Source organism: Mus caroli, chromosome 1, assembly GCF_900094665.2.
Source record: "Mus caroli chromosome 1, CAROLI_EIJ_v1.1, whole genome shotgun sequence".
Classification (NCBI taxonomy): domain Eukaryota; kingdom Metazoa; phylum Chordata; class Mammalia; order Rodentia; family Muridae; genus Mus; species Mus caroli.
The window spans coordinates 163894410-163913422 of record NC_034570.1 but is presented as its reverse complement, the minus strand read 5'-3'; the positions used below and the strand labels follow the sequence as shown (position 1 = coordinate 163913422).

Genomic DNA, 19013 nt, shown 5'->3' with positions numbered 1-19013 from the left:
CCTTTGCAATGATGTAGGCTAATCTCGGGGCCTACATTATGATAGGTATGAATTGTACTAATAAGCTACAACCTGAGCCCAGTGTACATGGTCTTGGTTGTGCAGGGAACCATGAAGTTGGCTTAGCCAGCATGCCTTGAGTGGCATGCATCATAGATTCTCAGATTGGAGTTCATGGCTCCATCTGATGCAGTCCCTCAGGCAGTGAAGCATTCAGGCATTTCTTGTTTCTCTGTACGTTTCCTTAGTAGTGAAGGAAGCATAGAAACTGGACAGATCAGTTGTTCAAAGATAGATATAATTTTTTGTACCCTGTATAGCTTGAAAACATCATTGTATCTGGGAAACTACAACTATACTGATCCTGGCAATTTTCACCATATTCTGCTTTTGACAAAGATATAAAAAATATGATTGTTCTCAATGAAATTGACACAGCTGTGACATTGGGCTGTGGTCCCTCCAACCTGGCCTGACTTAATTCCTTGCAACCATATCAGGTGATCTGGACCTGGAAAGTAAGCACAGGCACTTACATGACTGTTTCCTAGAAGCTGTCTGCGGTTAGCTGTTAGCTGATGGTTGTTCAGCAGAGTCATAAAAAGAAAAAAAATTGTAGAGTGACTAGAGGATATTCTATTGATCTGTTCAGCTGACAACAGTTCTATTTATCTATTGCCTTTGGCAAACACTGAGTTATGTGTGTTTCTAAGTATGAAGGAGTTTCATCTTTAATTCTACACAATTCCACATGTTGAAGATTTAGTATTCCATACCTAGAACCTACTCCTTCTTTTGCTCCAGAAGCAGAACAATTTTTCCTTCCCCTTGTTTCAAAGCATCCTGTCTTAGTTAGGGTTTTACTGTTGTGAACAGACACCATGACCAATGCAAGTCTTATAAGGACAACATTTAATTGGGGCTGGCTTACAGGTTCAGAGGTTCAGTCCATTATTATCAAGGCAGGAACATGGCAGCATCCAGGCAGGCATGGTGCAGGAGGAGCTGAGAGTTCTACATCTTCATCTGAAGGTTGCTAGCAGAATACTGGCTTCTAGGCAGCTAGGATGAGGGTCTTAAAAATACCTACTCCAAGGAGGCCACACCTAATTCAAGAAGGCCACACCTTCTAATAGTGCCACTCCCTTTGCTGTGCATATACAAACCGTAACAGGTCTCTTTGCCATGGAGAGTAAGTGTTGTTTCTCTTCCCTTAGAGTGTAAGAGTAACTTTTATTCACAAGAGGTAATAGTCATCTTGGAGACTTACTGCCTCTGTCTACTAACCTAGGTCTAGTCCTGGAAGCTTCTAGCTTCCATACTCAAAATTCCTCTCCACCCTGATTCAATATGGCTTCCCTTAGCTTCTTAATTTCTCTGATGGCTTCAAACTTACTTTGGCAATGTGTTCTAACCTTCTGGCTCTTTCTCATCCTCTGGCTCATTCTGTCTTCAATTGTGCCTAGCTTTTTCTTGTAAACAACACAATCTGGGGTTCACTGTGTGATTAAATATCCTGAAACACTAGAGAAATTTCATCATATATGAGGAGCTCAAGGGAGACCTTCATGTCTTTCCCTCAGAGGCTCATCTTTCCCAGGCATGTGCCCAGACTTTCTCATGCCCACCCAGGAAAGTACCTGAAAATGAGCATAAGCTCTCCTTATGGTGGAGGTTCTCAGAAGATCTCCATTCTCATGCCACTAAACTCAATCTTGGTTAATTTGCTAACATTTTAACTTAATTATAATTTGTGAGTTGTCTAGTATGCACTACCTGCCCCAGGTAGAAATATTTCCTTCTCCTCACTCTCTGAAGATGTTTGTCTTTCCTTAGATTTTTCTCGTGTGCTTGTACTTACTACAACCTCAGCTCTCTGGGTGGAATCTAAAAAAAAAAAAAAAAAATGTGATTTTTGCAATTACCTAACATTATTTATTGGAAGAACAGTCTATTCTGGGAAAAAGCACAGCAATTAATTATTCAATAGCAAATGGTCATCCCTGAAAATATACATACAAGCAACATTGTACAGATTGAGCAGGTTGTATATATATATATATATATATATATATATATATATATGTAGATATGCATATATGCTTATAGCAACAATCATGAAAAAGAAGGCCATGTATTTGAAAGAAAGCAAGGAATGGTACATGGGAGGATTTAGAGGGAAGAAAGGAAAGAGGGAAATAGTATCATTGTATTATGATATCAAAAATGGAATAAGTAATAAAAATAGAACAGCCACAAACTTTTTTATAACTTTCTGAATCATGAGTAAAATCATATTTATTTATTTATCAAATTAATAATTTATCAATTATTATTTTCTTTTAAAAAACATAATTCTTTTATTGAGTGCTAGGGAATTTCACATCACATACCCCAATATCACTGATTTCTTAGTACTATCATATCCACCCTCCTCCACCCTGTAACCTCCTCCCCAAAAGGAAATTTAAAAATTTTAAATTAAAAAATTATATATCACCAATCTTCTCTATCAACCACAGGCATCTCTCCAACAAGCCCCTGCTGTCACATCTGCAATCCTGCCATACTTATACCCTCAGTGTCTATGTAGAGAAGAATAATATCCCAACACATAGACAAAGCAATAATTTTATTAGATATTTTCTTCATTTACATTTCAAATGCTATCCCGAAAGTCCCCTATAACACCCCCCCTCCCCCGCTCCCCAACCCACCCACACCCACTCCTGCTTCCTGGCCCTGGCATTCCCCTGTATTGGGGCATATGATCTTCACAAGACCAAGGGCCTCTCCTCCCATTGATGGTCGGCCAGGCCATCTTCTGCTACATATGCAACTAGAGACACAGTTCTGGGGAATACTGGTTAGTTCATATTGTTGATCTTCCTATAGGGTTGCAGACCACTTGCTGCTTGGGTACTTTCTTTAGCTCCTTTATTAGGGGCCCTGTGTTCTATCCAATAGATGACTGTAAGCATCTGCTTCTGTATTTGTCAGTCACTTTCTCTAGCTCCTTTATTAGGGGCCCTGTGTTCTATCCAATAGATGACTGTAAGCATCTGCTTCTGTATTTGTCAGTCACTGGCAGAGCCTCACAAGAGAGAGCTATTTCAGAGTCCTGTCAGCAAAATCTTGCTGGCATATGCAATAGTGTCTGGGTTTGGTGGTTGTATATAGGATGGATCCCCAGGTTGGGCAGTCTTAATAACTTAATTAATAATAAGCTTATATATTTTTTCAGATGTTTTTTGAGTGTTTGTCCTTTTCTAAGTAATACAATAGGATGATGAGGTTGTAAAATGCTATCCTCAGGTAGCTCAGTCTGGTTCAAGGAGCAGCATCAGGATTCTTCAGGAAAAGGTTTTTCAAATGAGTTGACTTCACTCCACACTTTTCATGTCAGTTTTTGGCTTTGCAGCCTTAATAACCTGGGTAAGAAAGGAAGATGAAGACTGAAATATTGTTGATTAATTAACTCTCCTCTACTTTCACTTACTGTGTTTTCCTGAAAATTCCTTTCTTCTCATCAAATCTCCTCCCTCTATCCCATATTCCCCCTTAATTCTTTCACTCTTGGAGGACTCTTCTGAACTATATCTGCCCTGAACACTCACACACAATTCTACACAAGAAGGTCAAATATGAAGACTTCTCAGGTCCCCATCTAATGACACTCTATAAACAGTTAAGTGGTGAGGAAGAGAGGAAAGCAGAATCAATGGGTACATAAGCACAGGGATGTGATAGCTGACTTAACAGCTTTGGACTATGACAGATGTGAAGATGATTGCCCTGGCTCAGATGTTTGTTCTCAGGGTATTAGAGTCTGACTTGACTTTTAACTGCATTTGCCAGAATGATGTGTGCAACTTTGAGAAAGCTGCCTTCATTAGATTTAGACTGTATTCAATACATTAATTGTGGAAATTTTTTGAGAGAAGGAGGAGAAGGAGGAGGAGGAGAAGGAGAAGAAGAAGAAGAGGAAGAAGAAAAGAAGGAGAGTGAGAGAGATTTTGTGTGTGCATGTGTGTATGTGTTTGTGTATGTGTGTGTGTGTGTGTGTGTATGTGTGTGTACATGCACACGCATATGTGTGTTTTCCTTGGGAAATCCACAGCTTTGTAATTGTGTATCTGGGATATGTATTTTCGAATGGCAGGCTTCTCAGGTCTGTGAGATGCAAAGGCATACATATCAAGCTCTTCTCTGCCATCCTATTCATTGGCTTTCCAATAGAAAACACAAAACAACATCCTCTTTTGAGAATTTCCATACCTTAAAAAAGCTACAAGGTCCAGATTTCAACTGAATTTTCACTCCATTTTTTGACACCTCAAAGAATGTGAGTCTAATCTTGTCTCCTTCCTCGCACTTTGTTTTGCTTGGGTTTTCCAGCACCAACACCTCCATTGTCCCTGTTTTATCATGTATAACATATAGTACTCTATCTTTTTCCTCTGTTATCTGTGAAAGGAAAATACGAGTCAAGTCCTGCTAGATGACTAAGGAAGAGCAGCATATCAATCCGTTATCAGACAAGCTAGGAGCAGCTTTCCAAAATAATATAAGAAATAATTCCAAACTAAAAGGCTTCTACCCACAGATTCTAGCAAATCTCAGTGGAGGGGGTAGGAGGATTATATTAAAAGCATGTTGCCTCTTGTGTCCATCTTCCTAGTCTCAAGGTTTTTTTTCTTTTGGGAGGCCAGAATAACTCACAGAAACAACTGGTAGACAGGGAAGGTGGGGCTTCTCCAGGGCCAGCATGCAGGGGGCAGTCATGGGAAAGGAGCACCTCCTGGTTAGGAGGAGAGTCACTTAAGGAAACAAGTAACAGAAACCCATGAACCAAAAATAAAAGACCTAGTGAAGAAATTTAAAAGTAAAAAGTCAACCATGAATGAAATATCATTCACAGTCAAGTCCAGATTAGAAGGAGACCAGATGCTAGTCAGGGATGCAAAATATCAATATTTCAATGTTAGTTTTATTCACTAAATGAGAAAACATTAGTGGGTAATTGATCAAACAGAAGGCTCAGAACTGAGAGGGCATGAGTGTTTTTATGCTTTAATTTTCCAAGGAGGGCATTTCCCTCCTGCTTCCTTTTCTGAAAAGACGAGAGAGGCCATCCTGGCTACAAGTGCAGAAATCAACACGTTTCCTGTGGTTCTTCAGGGTTGCTCTTATGCCAGAAAACTGTTCGTATAAGACTAATATATATATTTTTTAACCTGATTTCTGGTTTGAATGAAAATGGTCCCCACAGGATCACAGGGAGTGGCAGTATGTGAAAGGATTAAGATATGTGGCCTCTTGTTGGAGTAGGAGTGGCTTTGTTGGAGGAAATGTCATTGGGGGTGGGCCTTGATGTTTTAGAAGCTCAACTCAGGCTCTCTCTCTCTCTCTCTCTCTCTCTCTGCGTGTGTATGTGTGTGTGTGTGTGTGTCTTCAAACCATGCCTGCACATAAGTCCTCTGCAGAGTGCTCAACACAACAGTGACTTTGAATATGGCTAGTATCTAAGTGCATAAAAGCAACACAGAGGGGAAGATGCCTGTGTCTATGTTTCAGAAGCTACAAGGCAGAAAAAAAAATAAAAGTAATTTCAAAATCAAACCTTCCTTCACTGTGTGTGGTGACATGCACTTGGATCCCAGCACTCAAGAGGTAGGGGCAGCCGAATCTCAGTGCATGCCACATAAGACAAAGCCACACAGAAAGACCCTGTCTCAAACAGCAAAACAATCAAAAATACAAAATAAAACTTGGTGAGCTTTGTCTTGGTAAATTATCATCCTACAAATCCTTAACTCTGTAAAATTCTTTTTTAATTGTTAAAATTATTTAAAATCAATTTTTAAATCTATTTTAATTGTTTAAGATTTTATAGAGTAAAAAACATTGAAATGTATTTTCTAAAGTTCCATTAAGGCTTAGAATAGGTGTTATATTTTATATTATTCTTACTGATCAATATAAAATTGCATATAGGAACTTACCTTCTGGACTTTAAACAGCCCATTCACAATTGTTCCACACGGCTGAATCTTCAGTTTACTAATCCTGGGAGTTTCCTTGGCTCTCTTAACAACGTTATTTGGGACTACATGGTTAGATTCAACATCAACCACAACTGAGGAACTGGTGACCTCCATGAAGTTATTGTGCCAAAGGTAGTTTGATATTTTAATTGTTCTCTTTGGGATAAATTTATCTTTAAACTGTGCATTTAAAACTTTTACAAAGAAAAAATCTGTCTCCGTGGCCACTGTTGCATGAAATATCTCTTGTCTTCCTTCCTGAGTCTCACACTCAAAGGGATTTATAGCTTTCAGCACTGTGACTACAAGTGGATCTTTCTGTAAATCTTCTCTGATGGCTTCCTGTTCTGCCACCATCTGTTTCTTCTGAGGCTGTGACAATAGAGAAAAGATGTTAGCTAGGGTCCACACTTACCCAAGCAACCTTCATTCACAGTAAAACCCCAGGAAGAAAGAAGCTGAATTGAAGGGAAAATGGAGATAACCTTAGGAAGAGATTGGAGACTTAAAATTATTTAGATTGGAAGAACATCAAAGGAATATTTTGTGTTCTATGTTCAGATGGGGCAGTTTTACTGACTCTGGAGACAAAATTCCTGAATCAGAATCCTTCTTTGCTATGAAAAGTGTGTGTCAGAATCCTGAAACATTGCAAGGGGCTGAATCTGACTCTGTCTTCTTGTGATTTTCCTATAGCATATTCTCCCCTCCAACTCTGAGCATTTAATTGACTCTTGCATCAGAGTGAGGAAGCTCAGTGATGTGCACAGAGCTCCTGTACATTCCCAGAAATATTCCTGTGCATAATAGAAATACAGATCATTCAACATGAGGAAAGGAAGAGATCTTGGGATGAGATCCTACAGATGAATTAAAAGGAGATTAAAAATTAGAATCAACTCTATCTTCGTAAGATTACTCTTAGAAGAATGAATAAATTCTCATCTTGTCATTTTGTTCTTCCAGATTAAGCAATTAAGAGCAATAGGAGACAGTGTGTATGTGCACAGGAATGTGAATGTATGTGTGTTTGCCCACGCATGAGTATGTTTTAGAAGCATATATATTAAGGCTTACATAAAATTACATCTTATTTATAGTTATAAATCATCAAAACCTTTTAAATACCAAAAAAATGGATTTTGTCAAATAAAGTCTTATAATACAACATATAAAAATTAAATGTTTTATAGGAATAATATAGCAAACGATTTTAATTGATTTAACGAAGGATAAAGTATAATGCATTCCTTATTGGATAAATGCACAAATAACCCACATAACCTGGGTTAATTTTTTTGTTTTGTTTTGTTTTGTTTATTTTGTTCTTCCAAATTAAGAAATTAAGAATAATAAGAGACTGCTCATGTGCGCATGCCTGTATGTGACTGTGTTTGTTCATGCATGTGTATGTATCAGAAACAATACTATTTTAAAAGCAATTAACAATCCATAACTAAAGGAGACCCTGAGAGAAAGAGGCAAAGAAGCACATGCTTTGAACTGGATCTCTGCAAAACCTTGGGATGTGAGCCCATGAGCCTATCTGATGAACAGCATCCCACTCTCAATTTGACCCAAAGCAGGAAAATGTCAAGTTCACTGAGAACTATTTAGAATTTGTCTTCAGTCCTAGGCATTTTATTAGATTTTTCAGACTATACAATATGCATTTTTATGGCTGCTTACCAAAATGTAACATTTAAACTTGGGTATTGTTTTCTTCACAATTCTGGACATTTCTGAGCCAAACACAGAAGAAATGAGTGGGTGCTCTAGATAGAATGGTGTACACAGCCTAAGCTTCTCTATGAAGTTTCATGACACTTTCTTTACAGAAAATGAAATTGCAGATGCTTGGTGGATTTTGTAATGGATCCCTATATGCTGCTCTGTCAGGACTAAGGGACAAGGACTCTCTTCCAGTTTTATCCCCTCTGCTCCAAAGAGTCATTTCATGACAATAAGAGCAGGCACATAGTGACTAAAGGGACTGTGTTTTCCAACTACGTTGCGACAATCCTGAAGGGCATCCTTAGACCCTAAGTCTCCTGTGGAACAGGTCGAATTTTTTGCTGCAGTTCCATTGAACTAGAAACTTTCCCCAACCCCTCTCATCCTAAACCTCCTCACAAGAACTGATGCTGAGAGCAACCTGAAACAGACTCACTGAAAAAGGTCCCTCTCAGAGTTTTCGTCAAAGAGAGGTTAACATAGCGACAGGTTATCATGTCCAGAGCATGGCAGAAATTAGAAGCTTCCTGGGCATGGACACTGATGAATAGAAGTGATTTTTCTTTTTGTAATGCAGACATAGCTCTCCTATCGTAGCCCTGTTTTCCTGATTTGTATGCTCAGAGATAAAGAACAGAAGGCTTCGCGTGCTGGAGGACAGGGATAGTGATAAGAGTGTCACTAGCCTACCTTAGCTTGAGGACAGACTTCTGTAGCAGCCTGCTCCTTAAAGTCATTGTCACTGTGGGTGGCAGAGGCAGCAGAGCAGTTTTCAGCTTGACTTCTATTTTCTACCTTCTGTGTTCCTCTCTTCTTTGTATTGGTCATGAATTTACGTTCAGCTGAAGGAGAAAAAAAAGGAGAGTGAGAAGAAGAAAAGAAGGAGAAGGGGAAGGAAGGAGAAGGGGAAGGGAAAGGAAGGAGAAGGGGAAGGAAGGAGAAGGGGAAGGGAAAGGAAGAAGAAGGGGAAGGGGAAGGAAGGAGAAGGGGAAGGGAAAGGAAGAAGGGGAAGGGGAAGGAAGGAGAAAGGGAAGAAACAAGTAACAGACACATTAAAATCTATGAGTAAGCATGGCTGAGAATTAGAATTCTCATTAGAATTCTAATGTTAATTAGAATATCATTAAAATATCATTAAGTTTTAAGAAGAAAATTAGAAGGGAGACAACAGCAGGGTGATAGATTAGTGATTTCCCATCTTCAGGTACTCACAAGAATACAACACAGGACTGTGCACAGACAAGGCACATTGGGGAAAATCTCAGAAGGTAACAGAGGTGCCATCTAGAACATTAAGGCTGAGAAAAGTTCCTCTAGAGGTAGAGAGGAATGTTTTCATTTTAACTGTGTTTTCTCCTGCCCAAAATGGGAAAGTACTATGTAGACAGAAGCCCACGGCCCTACACCTCCTACGGTGAGGATGAAGGACAGGGAGTGTGCATGTGGCACTCCGGTAGTATGCAGGCATTGTAGAAGGCTCACTCTCATCTCATTCCACCCCATGAGAACTGTTGAGTACATTGGCAAGACTAGAATAATGGAAGTCAATTAGAAATAAACAAAATGAAGTGTGTCTTCCTGTGACTAATATGTGGTCTGCCTTGTGAAGTCACCCAATCAAAGAGAACACCCAATAGCATCTCTAGGAGGCTCACACAACAGATCTGCTAGCTTTGAATCATAGCCAACTTTCCACTTGTCTTACTACTCTGTAAAAGGCATACACATACGCACATGTGTGGAGCACAGGATCCGAATCTGCCTGACCTCCACTGTGGAATGCTGACCCCACCCAGCCTGAGAGCAATGTATCAGGCTTCCTGGAGATTATAGGTAATTTCATGCACACAGATGTCTTTGAAAGGAATCATCTGACCTAACCAGCCACAGCCTATTGAAAAAATCACCCTACTCAGCCCCAGTGTTTGAAAAAAATAAAAAGGCTTCTTGTTAAAGGCAATTGTGTCCGATATTTCTTTGGAGTAGAGGACCTGGTCTCCTCAAGCCTGGTGACCAAGAAATGATGGGACTGGGATGAGTTTTGAGCTTACCCTGTTGTTCAGCATGAGCCCAAACTGGGGGGAAAGTCTGTGATTTTATTTTATATATGGGTGTGTGATGTGTGATGTATGGTGTATATGCGTGTGTCAATGGAGTGTGTGTGTGTGTGTGTGTTTAGTCTCAGGCCACACCTACTCCAAATGTCCCAGGAGCAGCATCCTTCCTATCCTCGAAATCCAATCTATCGCCATGAACAAATAGAGAATCTAAGTAGCATTTAGGACCAGCTTCATCTCAGAACGTTGCCCTCCCCTCACTATTGTGAGGCTGTACATTATGAAGCCATGTGTAGATCAATCAATTGGCAGAGACTGAGCTCTCTTGATCCAATCACCCCTCTCGCTCTCACAGCACCCATCCTGTGTAGACCAAGTGTCCCACAATCAGCCTCTGCAGGGCCCTGCAAACTTACTTAATTAGAGACAATCAAAGACTCTAGCTAGCAGCTCTACTGGACTGCTAAGCCCAGTTAGTGACCTTACTAAACCATGCAATGTAGCTAATGTTTTTATTTGACCACAGAACACAAGCAGCAGCTTGGTCCAATGAGAGAACCTGAGAACAAGGTATCTCCTTATAATTGATACCAACTGACATAAGCATAGCACAGCCTGGGGTATGAATAAGGGGGTCATGAAGGAGAAGTAGAACAAAGGCCAAAAGGAGTTACTGCTTTCTCCTCCTCAAATATGCAGACACCCATTCGACATTTTATTCTGAAAAGGAAACTTCTTCTCCTGACTTTTAAGTGACCATCTATTAATATGATCAGTGTTCAATTACTTAAGGAACTTATAGGTAAAGATGTTATAAGAACCTTTTCAGGTGTGGTTTCCTCACAGAATCTGAAACATTTGGGGATGTTCATGGATTTAATTTTGTTAGATATCAAATCATGTAATGTTTATGACTAACAGTCATCACATAATAAGTATTCTGTCACTCTCTTACAGACAACAGGAAGGAACTGAGCCTGGGTCAGGAATCCTATAGGGACCTTTATTCTTGTAGGCATGTCTAATCTATGGTCCATGAGTCACATGAGCCAAGGACAGCTCTGAATGCAGCCCAATGCAAAACTACAAACTTCCTAGAATTTTTTGGTGACATTTTTAACTCCATTGTGCTGTTATGGTGCATAAACTTTGGAAATGCTAGTGGCCTATGACTAATACCAAAATGACTAAATATGCTTGCAAGAAGTTCAACTGATCTTCCAATGGTTAGTTCTATGACATTTTTCTTTATATTTTGGATAAAGGTGCATATAAAAACATCCAGTCTCTGTTGACAGCACAGGAGGGGAGAAGAGAGCTAAGGGAGCCAAAGGGAATAAACATGTCACTGTGTTCTAGCCTATCTATCATACTGACCTTTTAAAAAAAAATGTCATTGAGAGTGTTGTGTGGAAACATTTGGAAAAGTCACCTTCCCACTAGATACCTCTCATTTCATTTAATAATTCAATGCACATTTTCCTCTATCTAAGATCATTATACTTGGAGAATTTGCTTAGGTTTGCTTAGCTTTGTCATACTTATTTAACCTCATAATTTTTCACCTGTTCTCTTGCTCAAGCCTCAACTAAAGGTTGGGACCCTGTTATCATTCTTTAATGACATCATTTAATTTGTTCAGATACACACACACACACACACACAGTTTTCATGAAGCAAGTTCATGTCATGCTGAACATTTACCAGAAGAAACACAAGGCAAAACTGCTGGGAAACAAGCCAGAGATCAATGCTCTACCATAGCAGCCACTGGCATCACTGACACAGCTGTGGTTGAGGCAGGCTTGAAGATGACTTCAAGTAGCACTTCCAAGCTGCAAAGCAACTAAACTGACTTCTAGATCAGCAGTCACTCCTGAGTTTTCAACCCGGTCTCAAAGTAGATCTTTTGAGCTAATCAAGCCGATAAAACCCCACCATTATTACAGAAGTAAAATAGAGGAAATTTTTTTAAGTAAGGGGGCTTTATATCATCCTATTCAGAAAAAAAGAAGCCATGAATAGGAATTAATTTCGGGAGGAAAAACTAAAAGATGCTATCAGGCTCCCTTGGTTGAACAGTAGTGACTGGAGCAATGATGTGTTCTTACTGCCACTGTGTGGTCAAATGTAAGAACTACACTTTCTGTCCAATGTCAGCCACTCTTAAACTAATCGTGATCAGGCCTTGCTCTAAGTTCCTCAAAGTCACATAGCATCTTATACCTGTATGTGATTTTTACCCTTACTTCATCACTTAGATGGCGTATAAATAACCCTCTGGAATCCAAGCCCCTCCTGCTGCATCACACACATCTCCTCTGCAAGCAGTTAACATTTTGAAGCTTCTGTATTACATAGTGTCCCCAAACTACTGCCTTTGGAATCTCTCATTTTAGGGATTCCCTTGATGAGGTATTCTTTCGTTGGCTCTTATTAGTCATTTGAACACCAAGGACACCCCAGTTGTACTTAGGGAGTGATCGGGAACTTAACAACATGGCATATAATTTGTGGAGAGTGAGAGCTGGGTTTATTGAATGCAAACACGTGCTTTGTGTCCTGGAAGTTCATAATGTCATGTATACTGCAGATAAATGAAGGATTAGAAACTCCATGCAGTAGAAGCACAAAGGCTTCCTTAAAAAGGCCGACTGGGACCATGGCAGGATGGCTCAGTGCAGAGGTGGATAGTCCTTGGCAAAGTTAAACAGTTCTCTGGTTTGTATGTTCAAGGCTGTGTTTTCTTAATGTCACAGCCAGGCAGGCCATCAGCCAAGTGTGAAAACCTTAAGCACTGTGTAATGAGACCTTAGACATTAACACCGACCTACCATTTCCGCAGTTTCTGCAAGTAGATTGGAGACAGACTCTGGTGAAGAGAGAGACAATGGTGGCAGCCCTGAATACTGGCATCAGACATGGCTAAGGAATTTGTAACATGCTGTTTAGTGACTCTGGGGAGTGAAGGACCTGATGATTAAGGAAATTAATTTCCTACAATACAATGTAGAAGGGTTTCATTTCTCTCATATCATTAAAGGGGACACTTCTACACACCTTCTTTCTTTTTCTCTTCAAGAGCATTTGCAATATGCATATAATTCAACTTCTGGAAAATATTAATGGCCTTGGTCACTGCAGATGCTGCACCTGCACTTTGAATCAGGTGGTCAGCTAACTCTGTCCTATCTGCAACGTCGAGTGTGCTCCTGGCAATCTGAAACTCAGTCAAAGCAAAGTACTTGAACCGTTTCAGTTCCTCCTCCGTGATGTGGTCCAGGCCGGTCAACAACAGCATTTCCCTGTATTCACTCTCCATCTCACAGTCCCAGGATCAGCCTGAAAAGAAACCTCAACTGTAAGATTACAGCACTCTATGCACGTCTACATTCAGGACATACAAGGTAAGTAGTTAACAAGGCATACCCAAGATGACAGAGCAGGAAGAGAGCATTAGGTGAAACATGAAAAATGAATCGCTATGCAAGATGATCAAAAAAAGGATACTTTCAAAGGCCATGTGGTAACCTAGGAATTCTTAGGGTCTGTGTTCCTGACCCCTGCAAAGTGTAGAATATGGCACAGTGTGTATACTTCAGGTATACAACTTAAAACTTTAACATACATATACATGAAATATATTTACCAGTTCACTCACTTGAGGACCATATTTTGCTGTCCCATCTCTTCAAATTCAAGATCAGAAGATTTTTCTCCTGTATTCTTCTCTAGAGACTTTAAAGGTTTAACTTGTATATCTATGACCTATTTTGGATTCTTTTGTATATGGTATAAAACTATACGAAGATCCTTTTGTGCACGTGGCAAAAATTTTCCATGATTGTATGGAGAAGACCATGTCTTCTTTGTTTTCCAAAAATTCACTTTCCCATATATGAGTTGGTCTATTTAAGGATTCTTTCCTTTGTTCCTTAATTTATCTCTCTCTTAATTTAGGATGTATGTGATATTCTGAATGGGAACATTCAATAAAAAGAAGATGTCAATTTGTCAATTAATAGACAAACTACATGCAAAATCTCAGAGAAATCATGTAAGGATCATTCTACATCTGCATGAAAAGCTAAGGACAAAAAGATACCAAACAAGTTAAAATATTCACCAAGTAACACTCTGCTGACTATCTATAAATACTTTTAAAGACTTAATAATTAGGGAAGTCAAATGTAAGTAGAGAGATGTCAGAATAAAATCAGAACCACATATACAAAGAAACATGGCACATAAACAATATGGATAAATCTGAAAGAAAGGATTTTCAGCAAAGAAAAGTATTCAGAAAAATTATGTGAGAGATGATAATAATTGATCTTTATCTTATATCACAGAAAAATAAATACTCACCTAGATAAAATAGCTAAATAGGAATAGCAGTACAGTTGAGAAACACTGGATTTTTTTCTTCACTTTACTTTGAGAAAAAGGAAAACTTCCTAAACAATGTACATAAAGGACATGTTAGGGAGGCAAGAGTTATTAAATTTCATCAAAAACATAGTCTAAAATTCTGCATGAAAATACAAACAATGCAAACATCAACAAAAAGGTCCAACTTGGGATTGTACCGCCTCCAGTGTCTATGATGAATAAACGCCTTGTTGTCAAATATATGAAGAAAACCACATATCTGTGAGAAATGGTCAACTGCCTAGGTGAAGAGTGGTGAAAAGAGATGAACAAGCAGTGAGCTTCAGTATGTGATGATGTTGTGTAAGAATATCATTGACACTGCTAGTAATCTGTTACTTTGGAGTGAACAAGGTAGAAGAAATAAGACCAAAACAGGGGGATTCATGAGAAGAAAACAACTGGTCAAAGACCCTCGCATTTCCCACCAGTGCAGACAATTTCAATGAGCTCTATAGACTACAGTTAATGAGACCTTGCCATTCTCCGGTAAAAACTGGGCAGGTAAGGAAGAGATCAGAGTGTCTCTGCTTACGTGGGTGGTGCTCATATTCAAAGCCCAAAACTACCATAAGCACCCTTTCCAACTTAAGACATACACCCAGAATAGCCACCGTGAGGAGTCTGCACCAGGGCACCAGTCCCTTCGATAGACGGGAGGAAGGAAATCTCCTCTGACTTAGTATGTGCAGGATGCTAATCCCCTCAGCATGCTTTCTGCTGGTCTGTATGAAATTTTAATCTTTCTACACCCGTCTTCGATAAAAACATAATCACAGTTAATCACATTTTATATGAAAAATTAAGACATTGATTTCTCTGAAGGTTGTTTATCTTATTTACATACAATTTTTCATTTTACTATAGAATAAATCTTCAGAAAAAGTTGTAAACTATTTGTTGAGACGAAAATGAATCTCAGCAGTAGAGCCCTTGACTCCTATGTGGGAGGCTCTGGGTTCAACTGAAAGCGCCAGGAAACATAGCCACAGTGAGGTGCTGGGTAGAGGGTGGATTATCAGTGAAGGAAATGCACTCAAATCCTCAGGGCCAGTAATAGGCGCAGCTGCAATCTGCGAGTACAGTGCTATGCCTCGCAGAATGCATACACCAAGTGCTCGCACAGGGAGCCTGAGAGATGAAAAGGGTTAAGAAAGACATATATGATAGGCTGGCCTCTTTCTAAACAGGGAGGGCTGTTACACTATGTGAAAGTGCCCTTTATGGCATACCTGGAAAACACCAGCTCTGCAGTAATTGTTGGTTCAATTTGGTATTTGAAGCAGAATGACTTACTTGACGCCACCCAGCTTCTAAAGGATGACTAGGCGGCCAGACCTCAAGTCTTCTGAATCCAAGCCCTCGGCACTGTCTTGTTCCAACTGCCTTTGTATTATTCACAGAATGTGCAACAATACCTTTAAATTAAAAACAACAACAACAACAAAATTCTAACGTTATTGGCTGTTATTCGAAGACACACATTCCATAACTCTCTCCAAGTATTAATAATGATATAATAATTGCCATCTTTTCCCCTTGTCAAAACCATTTATCTCTCTTCACTGTGTGTTGGAATAGATAAAACCCACCCTCTCTGTAGATTTCTACTCAAACTTCCCTGCATATATATTATAAAACTAAAACTGGCCCTGTTCTCTCTGTTACCACAAACTGTTTCGTTTTCCTCTCTACTTGTCTACTTAGCAATCCAGTAGTTTTTATTTGTGTTTTGGTTCAGATTCTGTGCTGGAATAAAAGTGACTTGTGGGCAAGGACTCTGTTGTTCATGTTTGCAGTCCTGGCTCCTAAAATACCATCTGCAATACATTCAACAAACATTCATTGACTTTTTCTAAGTAAAAATACAGTTCTAGGTGTCTTCTGGGTTGGATTCTGGGTGCTTTTAGTTTGACTAAGAAGCCCAGTTGAAAGGTCACAGAACAATATGGCAGGAAATAAGAACCCCTAGCAACTGTCTTCCCACAGGCACACAAATTTTGTTTAGCTGTACAGAGCCCAACCCACCCTCCTAACACCTAAAGAAGCCGTATGAGAGACCATCCTTCTTGGCTGCATTTGATAGTAAGACAAGACACAATGAAGAGATGGGAGGGAGAGATTTGTCCAGGTTGACACTCCTCCACATTCACAAAGAGGGTGGGGGGCAGAGAGAGACAGGGAGAAGGAATTCATCCCAGGCCTTAGTCTTTAAACTCTGTACGAGGCTATCATAGGAAGTATCACTGCCTGGAAGAATTCTATAACCCCTTCCCCAGGCTAGAATGAGCAACTGGAATCTGTTTGCTCACTTCCTCTAGCTCTTCTCCTTGGATCTGGGTCAGACAGAAGGATGAGCAGGAAGGTCTCCACCCACAGGCAACATGGCCCAAATCTAGCCCAGAATTCTGCTCACTGCAGTGGGAAGTAGCAAGAAACAAAAAGTAATGCCTTTTAGACCCAGGCCACATCTCATAGATGAAACCTCCCTCCCGATATGCATTAGAACTAAACAATTGCCTACATGCCAGTGGGACTGTCTCAAGCTTGTTTAGATTGTTACCAGCCTGGCAGTGAGAAAGGGACACACAGTGAGAAAGGGACACACACCCTACTCTGACCACATAGTTTTCTCTGCTTGTGAGACTCAGGTGTGATACAGGTTAGTGTCACCCTTGGTGGACCCTAGATTTGGGTATCAGCTCTCTTCAGGTTAGTGTTATCAGACAGATCATCAAGCACAAATTATCAAGATCATTTGACATGACTTACCACCAAGCAGGGACTTATACCCTACTGGGATGTCATATTTGGGCCTGTGTGTCTACTGGGATGGCATAGACCTGGGTGCACTCACCATGAGTGAATTCACCAGAAGAAATTCAGAGAGAGAAACAAGAATCCAAAGCTAACTCACTAGCCACTGTCAATAGCAGACCTAGAATCCATGGGAAGTGGGTGTTGAGGGATTGTAGCAAAGGAGAACACATGTTTCAGAAGCTAAGAAAAGATCACTCTTAAAGTTTTTATTTTTTTTTAAAGAATCAACTGTGTCTCTTGTTTGTTTTGATATAATGCTACCTAAGGTGAAGGCTACAGATGTGCCATGGACTTAGCCATGTGGGGTTACTGGTAGCAAGAAGAGCGACAAGGAAGTGGGATGGAAGTTCAACACAAGTCTTGCTGTTGTGTTGAAGGGCCAGAGAAATGTGATAAAAGACAGGGTAGGAGGTGGGATAGGAAATGGAGAAAGTGACTTATAATTGTGTACTTGCTCTCTTTTCTAACATGAGAGGAATCAGTCTTGCTTCATGCTGATGAGAATGTTCTAGAAGGGGGCGACCTGTGGTATAGAAGAACAAAAGGAAAATTGCTCCTGGGAGTGAGCCTGAGGATGGCTCCTCTGGAGTACACCTTCTGAAACAAAGGAAAGCCACTCTCCATTTCCTGCATCTGACATCTGCTGTGAGGGACAGACGCCCACCTTCCTCATGCCAACTTTTCTCAATTCTTCAAGAATCTCCAACCGTGTTCACTTGCTGCCTATGGCTGACAGCTAGACAGCTAGACAGACACAGACTCAACTCCTGGCTCTGCCATTTATTAGCTGTGTGACATCTGGTAAATTACAACCTTCTAAAGTGTCCATATCCTCAAGTGTAAAATGGGGAAAAGGTGAGCATCTCCATTAAATGGTTACTGTTATAATGCCATGCTACTGAATCAGGGACTTGTAACAGAACCATGTGAGACTAATCATTGAGGCAAAGCTATTAATAGAAAAGTGATAGACAGGATTCAGGGTATGATATTGTACAAGGAATAGAAACTAAGTCTGGGATGGGAGGTGAGGGCTTGTGTTAGGAACTGGGAAAAGAAGGCGGACGGATATTTTTCAAAAACTATGTTTTGAAAAGACCAAAGACAAAAAAGATGCGGAAAAATTGACATGCAGGCTTTGTAGCTTGCAAGCTGGCCAATTGTCTGGGCTAAAACAGAGGGCTCAGGGGCAGATATGTCAGATGGGAGACTCCCAGAGCTGGATGAGGGATTAAGTCACTAAGATACTGGGCTACTGCCCGAGAGGTACCTCAGGGACCTTGCATGAGGAGCTGCAGAAAATGTGTGTCTCCTAAAAAGCCTGGCAGGAAATCTTTAAGAGTGACTGAAGCTCAAGAGAAATGACTCCAACCAAGAGACCCCAGGGGACAGAGCTGGAGTGACAGTAAAGAAAATGTCTGCTTTGAGAGCTGATGGCATGTGCTCATGCTCAAAGCCTCAGAGGATGAACTACATGGGCCCTTAGTCTTCTCTCCGGTGGAACAACCATAAAATCACCCAATGCTCTGCTTTGCTTCTCAACCCTTGTTCCCCAACAAGTATGTGCTGCCTCCATCTGGCACATGAAGCTGCTTTCCAGTACTGCTGGTAAGCACAGACCTTTGCCCCAAGGCACCACAAAGACTCCCATGTTCATAGCTGGTAGGATCCCAGCTCCATTAGCAGAGACAGTCTTCCTTTCATAGCCACAGAAGATAAATTCTTATAGATGCTTCCTGTTAATTCATCTCAAAGTTACAGTGACACAAAGAAAGGAATGACCAAGAAGAGTCTGTAAGGAATGATAACAGATGAGTTGCTGCTGCTTGTATGGCAAACAGACCTAAGGTAGCACTTGATTTCTGATCATTAGGGCCTTCTCACAATGCTTAGAGGGCAAAGGTAAGAAGAAATACTTCAGGCC

General features: G+C 40.3%; 1 protein-coding gene across 3 annotated transcripts in view; it reads right to left on the bottom strand.

The window, feature by feature from the left end:
* Positions 1–3211: 3211 nt before the first annotated feature.
* Positions 3212–19013, bottom strand: part of LOC110304475 (interferon-inducible protein AIM2) — a 282000-nt gene continuing 266198 nt past the window's right edge. The window contains exons 3-9 of one of the 3 annotated variants that reach the window (XM_021175908.2): positions 15566–15687; positions 14207–14295; positions 12899–13180; positions 8472–8623; positions 6006–6419; positions 4279–4467; positions 3212–3431 (exon numbers count right to left, since the gene is read on the bottom strand). In XM_021175908.2, coding sequence (XP_021031567.1) covers positions 3384–3431; positions 4279–4467; positions 6006–6419; positions 8472–8623; positions 12899–13160 — 1065 coding nt within the window. In that variant the 5' untranslated portion in view covers positions 13161–13180; positions 14207–14295; positions 15566–15687 and the 3' untranslated portion in view covers positions 3212–3383. Of the gene's footprint in view, positions 3432–4278; positions 4468–6005; positions 6420–8471; positions 8624–12898; positions 13814–14206; positions 14351–15565; positions 15688–19013 lie in introns of those variants that run through there. The other 2 variants (XM_029473549.1, XM_029473569.1) reach the window with 2 other exon arrangements.